At 46.3% G+C, this 13,978-nt stretch overlaps 3 protein-coding genes across 7 annotated transcripts; 2 read left to right on the forward strand and 1 right to left on the reverse strand.

Annotated features, from left to right (window-relative positions):
* The first annotated feature begins 40 nt into the window (after positions 1-40).
* On the forward strand, positions 41-5,688 carry LOC119131136 (heterogeneous nuclear ribonucleoprotein D0-like). 5 transcript variants are annotated; one of them, XR_005099600.1, is made up of 9 exons: positions 41-483; positions 1,135-1,303; positions 1,484-1,645; positions 1,722-1,853; positions 1,938-2,037; positions 2,197-2,343; positions 3,999-4,114; positions 4,438-4,538; positions 5,360-5,688. XR_005099600.1 is itself a non-coding variant. In XM_037265287.1 (8 exons), exons 1-7 carry the CDS (start codon positions 311-313, stop codon positions 4,079-4,081), a joined length of 966 nt encoding a protein of 321 aa, XP_037121182.1. In that variant the 5' UTR covers positions 41-310; the 3' UTR covers positions 4,082-4,114; positions 4,438-5,688. The 5 variants fall into 5 exon arrangements, 4 of the variants coding, with proteins under 4 accessions (XP_037121182.1, XP_037121184.1, XP_037121185.1 ...); XM_037265287.1 differs by having other exon boundaries at positions 4,438-5,688; XM_037265289.1 differs by lacking the exon at positions 4,438-4,538.
* si:ch73-234b20.5 (uncharacterized protein LOC449923 homolog) lies at positions 5,536-7,231 on the reverse strand. The gene is made up of 3 exons (XM_037265295.1): positions 6,951-7,231; positions 6,247-6,411; positions 5,536-6,135 (listed from the first exon to the last, which is right to left on the reverse strand). Exons 1-3 carry the CDS (start codon positions 6,951-6,953, stop codon positions 5,998-6,000), a joined length of 306 nt encoding a protein of 101 aa, XP_037121190.1. The 5' UTR covers positions 6,954-7,231; the 3' UTR covers positions 5,536-5,997.
* Positions 7,232-7,904: 673 nt separating this feature from the next.
* LOC119131127 (aryl hydrocarbon receptor-like) lies at positions 7,905-13,418 on the forward strand. The gene is made up of 11 exons (XM_037265272.1): positions 7,905-8,262; positions 8,692-8,870; positions 9,770-9,864; positions 9,950-10,039; positions 10,148-10,259; positions 10,329-10,438; positions 10,648-10,835; positions 10,913-11,022; positions 11,099-11,240; positions 11,319-12,450; positions 12,514-13,418. Exons 1-11 carry the CDS (start codon positions 8,198-8,200, stop codon positions 12,595-12,597), a joined length of 2,307 nt encoding a protein of 768 aa, XP_037121167.1. The 5' UTR covers positions 7,905-8,197; the 3' UTR covers positions 12,598-13,418.
* The last annotated feature ends 560 nt before the right edge of the window (positions 13,419-13,978 follow it).

The following is a 13,978-nucleotide window of genomic DNA, read 5'->3' on the forward strand; positions in this document are numbered from 1 at the left end:
AACCTGGTGGTGGCGCTGCAGTATTTCCGGTTTCATGACCGAACCAAGCGCCGTTCGAGCGAAGAAGACGTGGGTAAAGAGGGAGACCCACCGCCAAGTAAATAAACGGCGAATATCGCCATTTATAAAGAATTTGGCAAATATTTCGGGTAACTCGCGATCGAACCGAAGCATAGCATAGCATCTGTGAGGCTAATTCTCCAACTAGCCTCGCGGTGAGCGCCAAGAATTTTAGCTCTTAGCTTCTCTTCACCGACGCAACGCCAGCTGTACAAATAAGAAGAAATACGCAAAGAAAAAAGAAACAAACATGTCGGACGACTGCGAGTTCAGTGAAGACGTCGGCATCATGAGGATGGAAGAGGACGGCGAGGCGTATTGCGACGACCCCATGACGGCCGCGGCGGCGGGCGACAGCGGCCTAGATGGGGGCGAGGCCGAGGGGGCGAGGATCGACGCCAGTAAAAATGAGGAGGATGAAGGGTAAGACTTGCATGTTTGAAATGTTTGTCGACAACGTAGCGGGGTTTGCCTGCTGTTCGTCAAATTAGGTCGTCAAATTACTGTACAGTGATATCGAATAACCCCTCTCTCCGTTGGAACTACTAAATAGTGTTTCCTCGCCCTTTTACCGCTCTTTAAATGGTGTCTGTTAAAGCCATTTTTAAATCTATATTATATAACATGAACGAAGTCTGAATAGCATACCTGATGATCAACAGCGAGATGAAAAGGCAGAGAAGGTCCCCAATTACACTCAATAGTAGTAGCCATCCGAGCACGTTGTTGTACCATGAGTTTTAAAGGAGCACTTTACGGTGCATAATTACTCCATGAACATTTTATGTTCATTAAGATGGGCTAGTGTTTCTTATTTTGTGTTAGCAGACTGTTGTTGGATATAATGCTATGGTTTGTGTGAACATTTGCCTTGTGATAGCTAGCCAGGGGTTTGCTCGACATGACAGATGACAAGAAATGTTCAGAGTAACAAACACATTGATAACTTTATCGCTCCCGTGCCACCAACACCAAGATAGCAGCAATTGATTTTAATCAAGCAGATTGGCAAGGTTGTGAACCTCATGCGAATGGATAAAAGCCATATCATCATAATCGTCATGTTACCAATAGGAAGGTGTTTGTCGGGGGCCTCAGCTGGGACACGACCAAGAAGGACCTAAAAGACTACTTCTCCAAGTTTGGGGACGTTATCGACTGCACTCTGAAACTGGACCCCATGACTGGCCGCTCCAGGGGATTCGGCTTTATACTCTTCAAAGATGCCGAAAGTGTTGACAAGGTATATCGACATTTATTTGACATCCTTGATGTTCAATGTTAGGCTCATGTTCTTTGTTCTCGTGAGTCAGCCACAAAGCCTTTTTGGTTTTACTCGACATGCGTGTGCTGCAAATGTTCAGTCAGCTTGATGGCAAGCTGCTTTATTGGTTTAATATGGATGGATAATTTTGTTGCCCAGGTCACTGCGCAAAAGGAGCATAAACTCAACGGGAAGGTCATTGACCCCAAAAAAGCTAAGGCCATGAAGAGCAAGGAGCCAGTCAAGAAGATCTTTGTGGGCGGCCTCTCTCCAGACACTCCCGAGGAGAAAGTCCGAGAGTACTTCGCCACCTTTGGAGAAGTCAGTTTCCCATTCCCGGCGTCTTTTTTTCGCCTCTTAATCGAACCGCAGTCATATTTGTTTTATATTTCATCAGGTGGAGGCCGTGGAGTTTCCCGTGGAGAGCAAAACCAACAAAAGGAGAGGCTTCTGCTTCATAACGTTCAAGGAGGAGGAACCAGTGAAGACCATCATGGAGAAGAAGTATCACAACATCGGCCTGAGCAAGGTATTGTCACTCGCAGCTCGATGTGTGTCTGGGCAGAAATTGAAACGGGAAAAAAAACTTTCTGGGCTGTGTGGTGGTGTGCAGTGTGAAGTGAAGGTGGCCATGTCCAAAGAGCAGTACCAACAGCAGCAGTACTGGGGAGGAAGAGGAGGTTACTCGCCTAGGTCTCGAGGGAGGGGAGGCGGTGAGTCCCACGTTAAAAATGTCATTTGTTACATTGGCTAGCTTACATGTATTGATGCTAGTTTGCAGCTGCACACCTCGCGCTCTCACCAGCCCCGGTGTAGGCTGTTTCTCAAAGCGTTGTCGAGGTTGCGTGTGTGATCCGAGTATGTGATCCCAGGTCCCGGCCCCAATTGGAACCAGGGCTACGGCAACTACTGGAATCACGGCTACAGCAACTACGGCTACGGCAATCAAGGCTACGGCGGATACGGCAGCTACGATTACTCTGGTTACGGCAACTATTACGGATACGGTGGCGACAGTAGTAAGTCCATGTGTGACGATCTCTGTAGACCATTTGAACGAGCTAGATCATATTTTTATTGAGGGTGGGGGTGGGGTAGTGGGTGGGTTCGGGGAGGGGGGAGGGGGGGTCGGGGCTCTGTTGGGACAAAATATGGATTTCATGATGTATTGTATTGTCTGTTACAATACAGCCTCGATACATCCGCATCAAATATCAATATTGTCACTGTCATAATTGTCAATCTTTAATGTCAACACTGCATCTAAACATGTTTTATTAACATTGTGAGTGTATTTTTGTTTTGTTTTATTTCATTTTTTGTGTACTTAACATGGAAGGGCAGTTTTGTGGGATTTCCCTTCTGTTTCATATACAGGTGCATCTCAATAAATTAGAATATTGTGGAAAAGTTCATTTACTTCAGTAGTTCAATTCCAAACTCCAAAATTGTTTTAACACTTTAAGGTTGATTCGTTTCAGAAGGCAAATTCCTTATTCATTTCTATCCCTATAAAAAAAATAAAAATGTGTCATTCTAATTTCTTGAGATGGTGGATTTGGGGTTTTTGTTAGCTGTAAACTATAATCATCAAAATTATCAAAAAAAATAAAATTCTGAAATATTACACTCTGTGTGTAGTGAATCTATGATTGCCACTTATTGAATTGAACTGCTGAAATAAATTGAGTTTCCCATTGAAGGAGATGCACCTGTATATTGTGATGTTTGATATCGCTTTAATTGCTGCATCATATTAATGCTGGCTAAATATTGCGTTAATACTTAATCACTCCACAACACCCACCTTTTTGTCTCTCCGCTGTTGTCTGGCACGGTTGTTAACAACGATTCCTCCCCCACAAAATGTAAAAAAGCGCAACGCTTAAACCACAATGTCGGACCACAGCGCTGTTGATGTTCGCATTCAAGACCCTTGATCAAACTTAACGACACCACCAATCTGTTGAACGCGCTCACATAGCTAGCACACTAAACGATAATGATGGTAAAGCTTGGCGTTCCCTATATATTGACATCGCCACCTATTGGCCTGGCATGCACATTACAGTAGTTTATTTCTGACAATTTCACGTCGCCCAGTTCCGTTGAATCAGGCTTTCACACTGCTTTGCATCTGATACTTATTGATCCGTAGAAGCGTTTTTGCCATATCTGTAATGCACCCTTGCAGCCTTGTGCAGTCGTCTGGGACGGCAACAGTTGCGTTCCACACGAAAGAGCCCGTCCAGTGAGTATTGGGTGTTAAACGTCACACTTGTTGTATGGATTGCCCTTTTATTATTAGTCAGTTTACATCACTCGCAAAAAAGTCAGGTATACAGTGTCAGGCTTTAACATGAGTTGCAGGTGTTATTGGTGTCCACTTGAGGGCGCCATCGTCACTTGCCACGCGAATAGAGGATCTTTGACTTTGAGTGTGTGTGGCTTTAAAAGGTGTGGCCTGCCCGGTGAGTGATGTGGGAGTCAGCGAACGAATGTACAGTTGACTCATAAACTCAGGTTAGCTGTTAACCGGCTAAATTATCCGAATAATCATTTCAGCCATAAAATTACACAACACTGGTTAAAAAAAATAAATGCACGTTAAACGTGCCACTTGAATCTATTGTGCTTTTTGTTTTACTGTTGTTATTATTATTTTGTCGTTTTGTGCCCTCACCCGTAGATGAGCCGGCCGGCTACGGCAAGTCGCCGCGGCGCCCCATTCACAGCAGCAGTTACAGACCGTACTAAAACGCTCGAGGTCACCTCAAAGAACACAAGCAGGTATGTCCACTCCAACACGCCTTCACGTCCCGTAAAACATAAAAAAAAAATAGTCCTAAATGTTTGATAATATTATGTTGTAATGTATACATTTTCCTTTTGGTAACATAGAGGCTACACGGGGGCGATTATTTTAACTCCTGCAGCCTCCTTTGCACCTTTTATTTGGTCTCTTCTTTTTTTTTTTTTTAACTGTAAAGTTAACAGGTAAAGCACTACTACAGTAATGGATGTACAGTTCACGGAAAAGCGCAAAAAAAAAAAAAATTAGAGGAAGTATGTTGTCTCTCCTAACTCTGACATACCTTGTTTGTACCTGCCAGCGGAGCTTCCTTGCAGGCCATGAGCTGACTCCAGATACTCTCAGGGCCCGCTCAATGCGGACCGGGTACGAGACGCATACGCTCTCGCTTGCTGCCGTTTGGTATGGTCTCACAACATCCTGTATATCAACTACAAATGAAAACAGCAAAACCAAAAAAATGGGATACCATGTTGCCGTTTTTATCAACTTTCCTTTGGCCAGCTTTTGAGTTGTTTATTAATATGTACAGTGGTGCCTTGGGATACCAGTGAGCCAACATTTGCGCTTCGGCTAACTAGCTCAATGCTAACAAACGATGTCAAACGCCGTAGTCGAGCTAACAAGTAGCATTTCAAATGTTTTAACCAAAGGGTATTTAAACACAACGGTGGAGCAACACACGCAGAAAGATCATTTAATCCTCCGAATTAAACTCGTATCTGAAGGCACCACTCTATGTGGTTAAATTTCCGTAATTTTTTACAGGCCCCCACCACAAGTAATGAATATTTGTAATTGAGTATTTGCTCTCCAAAGGATACGACAGCAATGCAGTTGTTAATCTTTTTGCAGTTCTGGTGCTTTTGTCTTTTGTCCATGAGCTAACAGCTTCTATGGACGCCGCCGTTGTGTTGGGCCATAACTTTCTTGGACATGTCTTCTCCTCTGTGTTACCGACTTCTTGTAACATTTCTGTAAAAGTAGAAATATCAAATGTAAAGCGACCAGAATTTGTCACATTCACAGACGCTTGCACGCAATGTTTCCTTTTTTTGTAATGACCTATTTTTCTTCTAGTCGTCCTCAAGATTGCTTTTTCTATTTAACGTGTGTTAATGTTAATTTATACATTTTGTTTTGGCACACGGAGATCCGTTAGGTTGCGCTGTGCCACGAGCGCGGCTGCGTGGCGGCTCTGACGTGTGCGCGTCTTTTCTCAGGTGCGGCGGCGGGGGCGAGAGGACGCGGCGGACGACGGGCAGCGGAGACGCCGCCACGCTATCGCCGCTGATTGTAAGCAAAAACAATTAACTGAAGAGCCCATATTTACTCTTTATTTTCCAGAGTGTTCTTTGGATATGACACTATTTTTGTGTGTGGGAGAGGGGGCGGGGGTTGTTGTGAATGGCTTTATTTTTAGTTACACTTATTTACAGTTGTAGATGCACATTTATCACAATGTGTTCATTAGACTATACAACATTCGTATATACACCGACATAATGTATTCAATGTAAGCGTGGTAAAAACATTAAAACACTTGTTTGGATTTCTGTGGAACAAAATTATTTTTTTGTGAGTAGTGGCAGGAGTGTAACGCAAACAATTCCCGTGGTAAGCACAAAGACAGTGTCAACATTGATAGCTTTTGTACCAAAAAAAAAAAAACCATTGGAGATGTTGAAAGGTCCTACGGGTGCTTTGTTCCAATCCCCAGTTTAAGCGTTTCGTCATTCACACGTGCCGGAAGGAAGCGCTTTCACTCGTTTTTGCCAAATGCAGAAGTTGCTTGCTTAAGATGCAAGGTGATTGAATAATTAGTCTTAAAACAGGCTTTAAATTGCTCTCAAACAGCCAATTATATAACGTTGGTCGCGGCGAGTATGATGAGGACGAAGATGATGACCACGATGACGCCGATAATGATGAGCATTTTGATGTTTTTCCACCAATACTTCCTGGCCACCCGCGTGGAGGTTTTTTGGAACGAGTCGGCCTGCAAAGAACAAAAGGAAGGGCAAATTTATTAAAAAAAACAGCCGCTCAGAGACTTTTGGTTTCCGGTTACGGGTTAAAATTTCATTTGGGTCAAAAGTCTTTTACTCACCGACGCCTGCAGGTCCCCAGTCTTGCCGATCAAGTCGTCCAACCGGTCTCCTCGCTCCAACACTTTATCGATGTTGTCCTTTAGAATGACTTTTACCTCGTTCACTTGCCCTTGCACGTTCTCCAGCTTGGATGCGGAGCCGGACGACGGGACGTTTGGGTCAGTCTGCCGGGGTGGGGGGGGGGGGGGAATGAGCCCCTAGCAGTCAATTAAGGCTTCAACAAAACTAGTCTACACAAATGTCAAAGACCATTTAGTCTCCAAATGACGTGTTTTTGCTTTCAACAAATATAATTTTTTCTCTAATCTCGTCCACTAGTTGTTTTCAATTAACCTTAAGTACAATAAACTTTTGGAGAAAAATCAAAGACCGTTTATTGAGCTAGAAACCCGGAAACCTTTTTTTTTTTTTTTAGTGGTGTCATCTTTATGGCATGATTAAATGAGATTGCCTTCAAACTTCCTGCCACAATAGTGCAGCATTCTGTTTTTCTTAGTGTATATCGAACTCCATCGAATTCATCGGTATCGACAACACAAATGAGTTTAAAAAAAACTGACCAGCTTTTAACGTCTCAAAACTCTTGTGACCACACAGCTGGGCGTCATCCACCGAGCTTTAAGTCTCTCACATGACAGGAAAGAAAAAGTCCAGATAGAGGAATAGGAAGTGTGAGACATAAATAACAAGAATAACCACTCACCATAGTCGCTCCACTCGTAGGTTTAATATCCAAAACACAAATGATCAAGCGGTGATCTTTGCTGCTCCTTGTGACTTGACTGCCGAAGGTTGCACCTCTGCTTGGTTACTTATTAACTCGCACCCCCCTCAATCAAAGTCTCACTGGCTCGACAACAGCTGCCACCGGCGGGGCCCCAGAAGCTATCTCTGCACTTTCATTTCCTCCTTTTGTGAGCAGGAAAACAGTACACTTGATTTTTTTTTTACTCACTCTGGGTCAATGCAGGTGGCAACTCAAAGGTCATTTGAGAGGAGCAAGTCAGATGATGACATCGCTTGATTTCTCCATTCTTGCGTTTGTTTGCTTGATTGCATTTAAGTGCGCCACAATGTGTCAGATAGATGATGATAATAATAATCACAATAAATCCTAATACGTTTGCACAAGAGCAGCTCTGTAGTTATTTCCTGACAGCTCACATTTTCAGTTTTTTTTGTGCTCTGGCCAGAGGCCTATCTACTTTAAAAGTAATGCTTTGGTGCCATCTTGTGGCATTAAGGTGCCAAGGAACTCTGTTGAGAAATGGCACAACTTAGTATTGCAAAATAAAAATACTAATGTGCTTGTTAAAATCTTCTATGTGTGTTTTTATGTCCGAGCAAATTCTCGGAGATTCAGATCATGAGAATGCACAAAAGTTAAGTTTGGACTGCTGTTCCTGCCATTAATAGCCACTACCGCTGGAGGGCGATGTCGTAGACTACGCCAAATCCAAGAGACGGAAAGTGGCGTCAAAATCTCGCTAAAATGGTAACTTTCTCAACTTAAAAATACAATCATGTGGGAGTTAATTTTTTTTTTTCCGTGTAGATCATGTAAAAATATACATCGGGTGTTCGTAGATTTGGGACGAAACAAAGGGGAAACTTTCCACCAATGACAACTCGCGACATAAACAGGTGCTCGTGTATCGGGCGCTGTGATTGGTCGGGGTAGAACGGAGGCGATTGCACACTCACGAGCAAGTCCACTGGAAAACGAGGTTTTTGTCGTGTGTTTCAAAAAAATCTTTCTCCTGCGTCGACTCGAGTAGTTTGGATTACACGTCGAAGTGGTGACCGGCCCCCCTCCCGGATGAAATTCAGCGCCCGGAAAACGTCGAGGGATCCGCTTATCGACGTTAAATGCGCCTTTGAAGGAGACGCGTCGCCTTCCTCCTGGTGAAGTGAAGTGGAGCTCGGTTGTAACTCAACCCGAGCGCCACCATGCAGGGAAATGTCGGCGTCTACGCGGTGAAGAGGAGGAAAAAGCCCATTCAGAAGAAGTACGTGTGCATGTATTTTACGTAGTCACTCATTGACTTCTGCCAAGTGTTTTGATAGACGTCGTCCATCATGTCACTTACGTCATCCTACCACAGTTATTAGAAAGTTGGCGTAATAAGCACGATGGAGCCAACTTTGTCCGTGTTTTGGCCATATTTGGTCACTTCCCGGCAGGTAAATGCGGGCAACTTGATTCCGCTGACTGGCTGTGCGGGTCTAAAGTTACATTGACGCTTATGCATGATTTGCCCCCACACGCACACCGCGTGCCCCCCAAGCAAGAATGAAGAACTGTATACTGTAAAAAAATGTCTAGCGTATTGCATTGTAATTTTGAGTTATTAAATAGTCTGGTCCATCTTGTCATATAGATCGAATATTTTCCCCTTGTGAGATTTTCATGCAACTGAACACCTAGTGTTGTCGTTGTCTAGTGCCGCGCCCCCGCCCGTGAAGACCAACCCGTCCAAGCGGCACCGGGACCGCCTCAACGTGGAGTTGGAGCGCCTGACAGGCCTGCTGCCTTTCTCCGAGGAGGTCCGCAACCGCCTGGACAAGTTGTCGGTGCTGCGGCTCAGCGTGGGATATCTCAAAGTCAAGAGTTACTTCCACGGTCGGTTGAGTGTGACGCCTCATACATCAGCTCTTTAAAAAAGCCACACCACACATATACTGTCAAGTTTAAAAAAGAACATGGCATGTAGCGTTTTTGCAGCGGCCGAAAAAAAGACTCCGCTGCATGAATAATGAATGCGGCACTTGGATGGTGCAGAGGTCGGATGGCAAATGGGTGGAAGCCCCGAAAGACGGACTCGGTACTTGGAAGCCGTCCCCGAGCGGATTCCCGCTACAACAACAAAGGGGTGGATTGCTGCGGTCACGTGACGCCCGCTTCTTGACCAACATGTCAGGGGAAATTCCTGGGTTTGTGGGGGGAGACGAGCGGCCGATCCTGCGGGTTTGTTTTGAAAAGCGAGGCGTAGCGAGCGGGAGGAGGGGGGATGAGGAAGCTACTTTGCGTGCCATGCAGTCATTACTGTAAGGGGAAAGGAGTCATTGTTGAACTGACGGGAGATTAGATTCCCCCTTTAAGAGGTCCTTTCACTAGCCAGTCTCATTTGTCCCTAACCACAAAAACACCGTCTTCCCCCAAACCACTGTAAAATGTTTGTTGATACAGATTTACAGTGAACCCCCTCAGGGGCCTCACAAGCTTTTATAAATGGAGAAGCAGACAGCCTTCTGATTGTGCCGGAGGAGCATTCAAGGACCATCAACAAAACAGGACATCTCAGACACCGAGAAAAAATTCATGAACCCAACGACACCAAGATTCCACCAGATAGCACCAAAGTAACATTTTTATTAGATTCTTGCCTTAGTATTTCTTTATCGGGCCCCTTCAGTTTACATTTATTAAAACACACTTTGACCAGTGCAGGTACGAAAATTATTTAAGGGGCATCAACGACAATTCCAAAAGTTTGCTGAAATGGAAAAGTATCTTTGCAGAGCAGCGCAGGAAATGCGCGCCGCTCCGTCCCGGCGACGGGCAGTCGGCATCGCTAGACGGTATCAGCTTCTCTGAGGGTGAGCTGCTTCTCAAGGTGCGATGACGTCGTTGCTACGTGGGTGTGTTTTATTCGCTTGCTTCCTCGTTCTCGCTAACCGGCCTCGCCCGCTCTTCTGCAGTCGCTCAACGGCTTTGTCTTGGTGGTGACGGGCGATGGCACCGTCTTCTACACGTCGCCCACCATCCAGGACTTCCTTGGCTTCCATCAGGTCAGACTTATGTGTATGAAAACACCAAATTGTCTTTTATTAGACAGATGCACACTACCGATAACGAACTGCGAAGGTAGACCGATCCGTTCCTGATATTGTTCGCAGTCTGACGTGGTGCGGCAGAGCGTCTTTGACCTCATCCATATCGACGACAGAGAAATGTTCAACTGCCAGCTGAAGCTCGGCGTCCACTTCCGCGAGACCGGAGAGGACGCCGGTAAGTTCCGGGATACGTCATAACCATCGTGATGATTATCGCTGAATGTTTTCTCTGCTTTGTCGAAAGCGCCCAAGAACGGCTCGCTCGGTCTCATGCCTCCGGAGAACTTCTTCTTCTTGGAGAGGAGCTTTTGCTGTCGCCTGCGCTGCCTCCTGGACAACACATCGGGATTCTTGGTGACTCATCGACGACTCATAAAAATGTTTGCGGTATTGGGTGTGATTACAGGATGAACCTAAAATGCACCAGAACCCGAACAGAAGTTAGTTTGGCTGTCTCTATACTTTTGGACGACTTTTTGGACAACTTGCTGTTCTCGCACAAAGAGCTGCAACAAATGTCTTGTGTGCTAAATGCTAACATTAGCCTGACCTTCCTCCTCCAGGCTTTGAAATTTACCGGCCATCTGAAGTACCTGCGGGAGGATGGCGGCCCCGAGGGGAACCCCTTGCTGGCCTTATTTGCCATCGCCACGCCCCTGCAGCCGCCGTCCGTCATGGAGATCCGCACCAGGACGCTCATTTTCCAGACCAAACACCGGATGGATTTCGCCCCCCTGGCCATGGACACCAGGTACTAGCACCTGATGCTAAACTACGTTAGCCGAGTTTGTAATGAATTGAAATGTCACGAATGGCTATTTTTGTCAGGGGCAAACTGGTGTTGGGTTACTCCGAGACGGAATTGATGACCCCGGGTTCCGGTTATCACTTTGTGCACGGCGCCGACATGATGTACTGCGCCGATAACCACCTCAGGAGTACGTTGCCGAGTCTTGACCGCCACAAACCATCCTGTGACTTGTTTTCTAACTTGTCCTCCTCCTTCGGCCGCAGTGATGAAAACGGGAGACAGCGGCTTCACTGTCTTCAGGCTGCTCACCAAGACGGGAAAGTGGTTGTGGGTGCAAGCCACCGCCCGGGTCGTCTTCAAAGACGGACGGCCCGACTTCATCGTCGCCCGCCAGAAGCCGCTGACGTAAGCGCCCGGCGACACTTCTGGCATCAGATCATTTTTATATCGGATGTGGTTGAAACATGAAAACATTTCCTCCAGGAATGAAGAGGGGGAGGAACAGCTCCAGCAGAGAAGACAGCAACTGCCTTTCAACTTAGCCACGGGAGAAGGTGTCCTCTACGACCTTTCCCTGGATGCCTTCACCGTCCCGGGCCCTCCTGACACCAAGGAGCCCCTGAGAGAAAGTCCCCTGGATCCCAGCTCCATCTTGGGATCCTTACACCGCCAAGACCGCTCACTTTATTTCCAGGATCCCGCCCCCCAATTCGACGCCTTTTCCCGCGTCGACGAACCGGAACCGGATCAGCCTCTGGAGCGAGTCTTCTCGGACAGCCACGCCCTGCTCAGCGTTCCGGGTCAGCTGGACGAGTCGTCCGGCTCCGGGGGATTGACCTCTCATCCCATGCTGCACTCGCTGGAGCAGATCCTGGGAGACTTGGGTGAAGGTGGACTGGACGGTCTGGAGGTCGAGCAGCGCGAGCTGAGGGACTGGGAGAACACGCTGCTCAGGATGAATCAAAACAGAGACTTGGATCACATCCTGGCCAACGACGTTTTCTCTTTTGTGGAGGAGGCTCTCGGGATAAAGACCTCAGAAGGGGAACGATCTCTCCAGCCTTCCCTAGATGCTCAGAAGCCGATAGAGTGTGGACAAGAAGTTCTTTCTGGCGCTTTGTTTTCCGCTGCGGGACTTTCTCCCAACTCTCCTCCGGGACACTGGCCCGCGAGCGACGGTTCATACCACCCCGAGATTCCCACCCGCTCCTGCCGCTTTCAAACAACTTGGCAACCTTTACCGATAACCTCCAACATCGGCCTACAGGGGGCGCCCTCGAATCTTTCCCAACAAGCCGCGTGGCCTCATCCCCCCCTCGGGGACACCACTGGCCCGCAGTTTTCCGGCAGCTGCATGTACAAACACCTCGCAAACTCCGGGCCTCGTGTCCCCCAGGGGGCGCCGTGTACGGGACTGGCCCACATCAGTGATCCAAACCCAGGCTTCGACCTGCCGCAAGCGGTCGGAGGAGCCTGGCCCCCGGCCGCAGCCGCCGGCCAGTCGCAGCTTTCCGCTTTTGGCGACATGTCCGGGGCAGGAGCGTACCTACCGGAACATCCCCCTGAAAACAGAGCTTTGCAGTCCACCTTCTTCTGCTGGAAAGGTCAAGCTCAGGTGAGATTTATAAATGTTCCGTAGATGAAATGAAATTGCTAATACTAATTTCCGCCTCGACAGATGCCCAAAGTTCCCCTGGACTCGTACGCCTTCCCGGTGCAACCCCCGGGGAGTATCAACCTGCCCCAAAACACCGGCCCCTAGCCACCGGGAGCCGAGCCGAGCCGCCCGGAAAAGAAAAAAAAAAGCCTTCTCATTTCAAAGGGACTGAATCGCTGCTGTGTTTTTAACTTTTTTCACAAAGCCGATGGGATGTCTTGCAACCTGAAGAAAGCCATAATTAGAGGCCAAGGACATTTATTTGTAAATGCAGTGCATCTAGAAAGTATTCAGTGCTTCACTTTTCCCACATTATGTTACGTCAGAGCCTTATTCTCATCATGACAACATAAAATAAGATATCGCTTTTTTTTAAAAATATATATTTGCAGAAATGTATTGAAAACTAACAACTTTTGGTAAGATCCAAGGTCAAAACAGAATCGAAAGAACATAACAGACGTGGGGTCAAAGTCAAGTGCTGCAAATAAATTCTAGATTCATTTTTTCAAAAATATATATTTATATCCAATAATACAATGCAATACAAGCAGAACTAATAGAAGACAATCTACATTTTGCTTTCAAAGCAAATTTTTGAGCCAAGTTAAGTTTGACCCTCAAAAGGTGGACAATTGTCAAACTTGCCAATTACCTGGCAACATTTAAAGAACCGCAATCCATATATTTATTTTACTGAAAACTAACCTTGCATTTAGAAGTCATCGTAGCACTTTTCCACTAAAGATCATTAAATGATTCTCGAGCTCTTAGGAATCGCTTGTAAAGCGTCCATGTGTATTCAGACTTGTACCCGTGCAGAGATGATTGACAGTTTTCGGGCAGCTCATCATGCAGACCAAACGTCGACAAGACTCCTGCTTTGTATTCTCACTTTTCTATTAAAGCCAACCAAGCGACTGGAACTGGTCTAGATGTGTTTGTTTTTTTCTGTGGCTTTTACCAAAACCCGTCAGTGGCGGCCTGGTTCTGTGGCCGATGCAAATTGGTAGTCCCTATCTACTTTTTCACGATCGCAAAAGCGTGTAGTTCCTCCTTCTTTAAGTATTTGACATAAAGGAACATGTTTCTCCAGTGCAAGAGGAAATGAAGTGGTTCTGTTGTAGTGTCTGTCCAAACAAAGCTGGGATGACTCAACACTTCACTTCCGACCTGCCTTCCAACCAGCTTGTTGCCGCAATTTGGCACCACCGTGCGGCGGGAAATAGCACTGCAAGAAGGAGGGAAATATTGATATTTACTGGTATCCTAAATATTGTGAAAAATCATTCAAATGATCAGCGTCTTCACGTTAAGAAACTGCAATCATTTTCAACCTTTTAGTCTATCTTTGAACACTATCAAAGGTATTTGAGCAACATTTAGTGGTGTGAGCCCTGCCCTAGTTATAATAACTCTAAATCTTTTGTGCTCCACTTGCCCCTGCTTTGGCCGAAAATTCTAATCATGATAGGCTGATAAAATG

The sequence above is a fragment of the Syngnathus acus genome, chromosome 12, assembly GCF_901709675.1.
Source record: "Syngnathus acus chromosome 12, fSynAcu1.2, whole genome shotgun sequence".
NCBI lineage: Eukaryota > Metazoa > Chordata > Actinopteri > Syngnathiformes > Syngnathidae > Syngnathus > Syngnathus acus.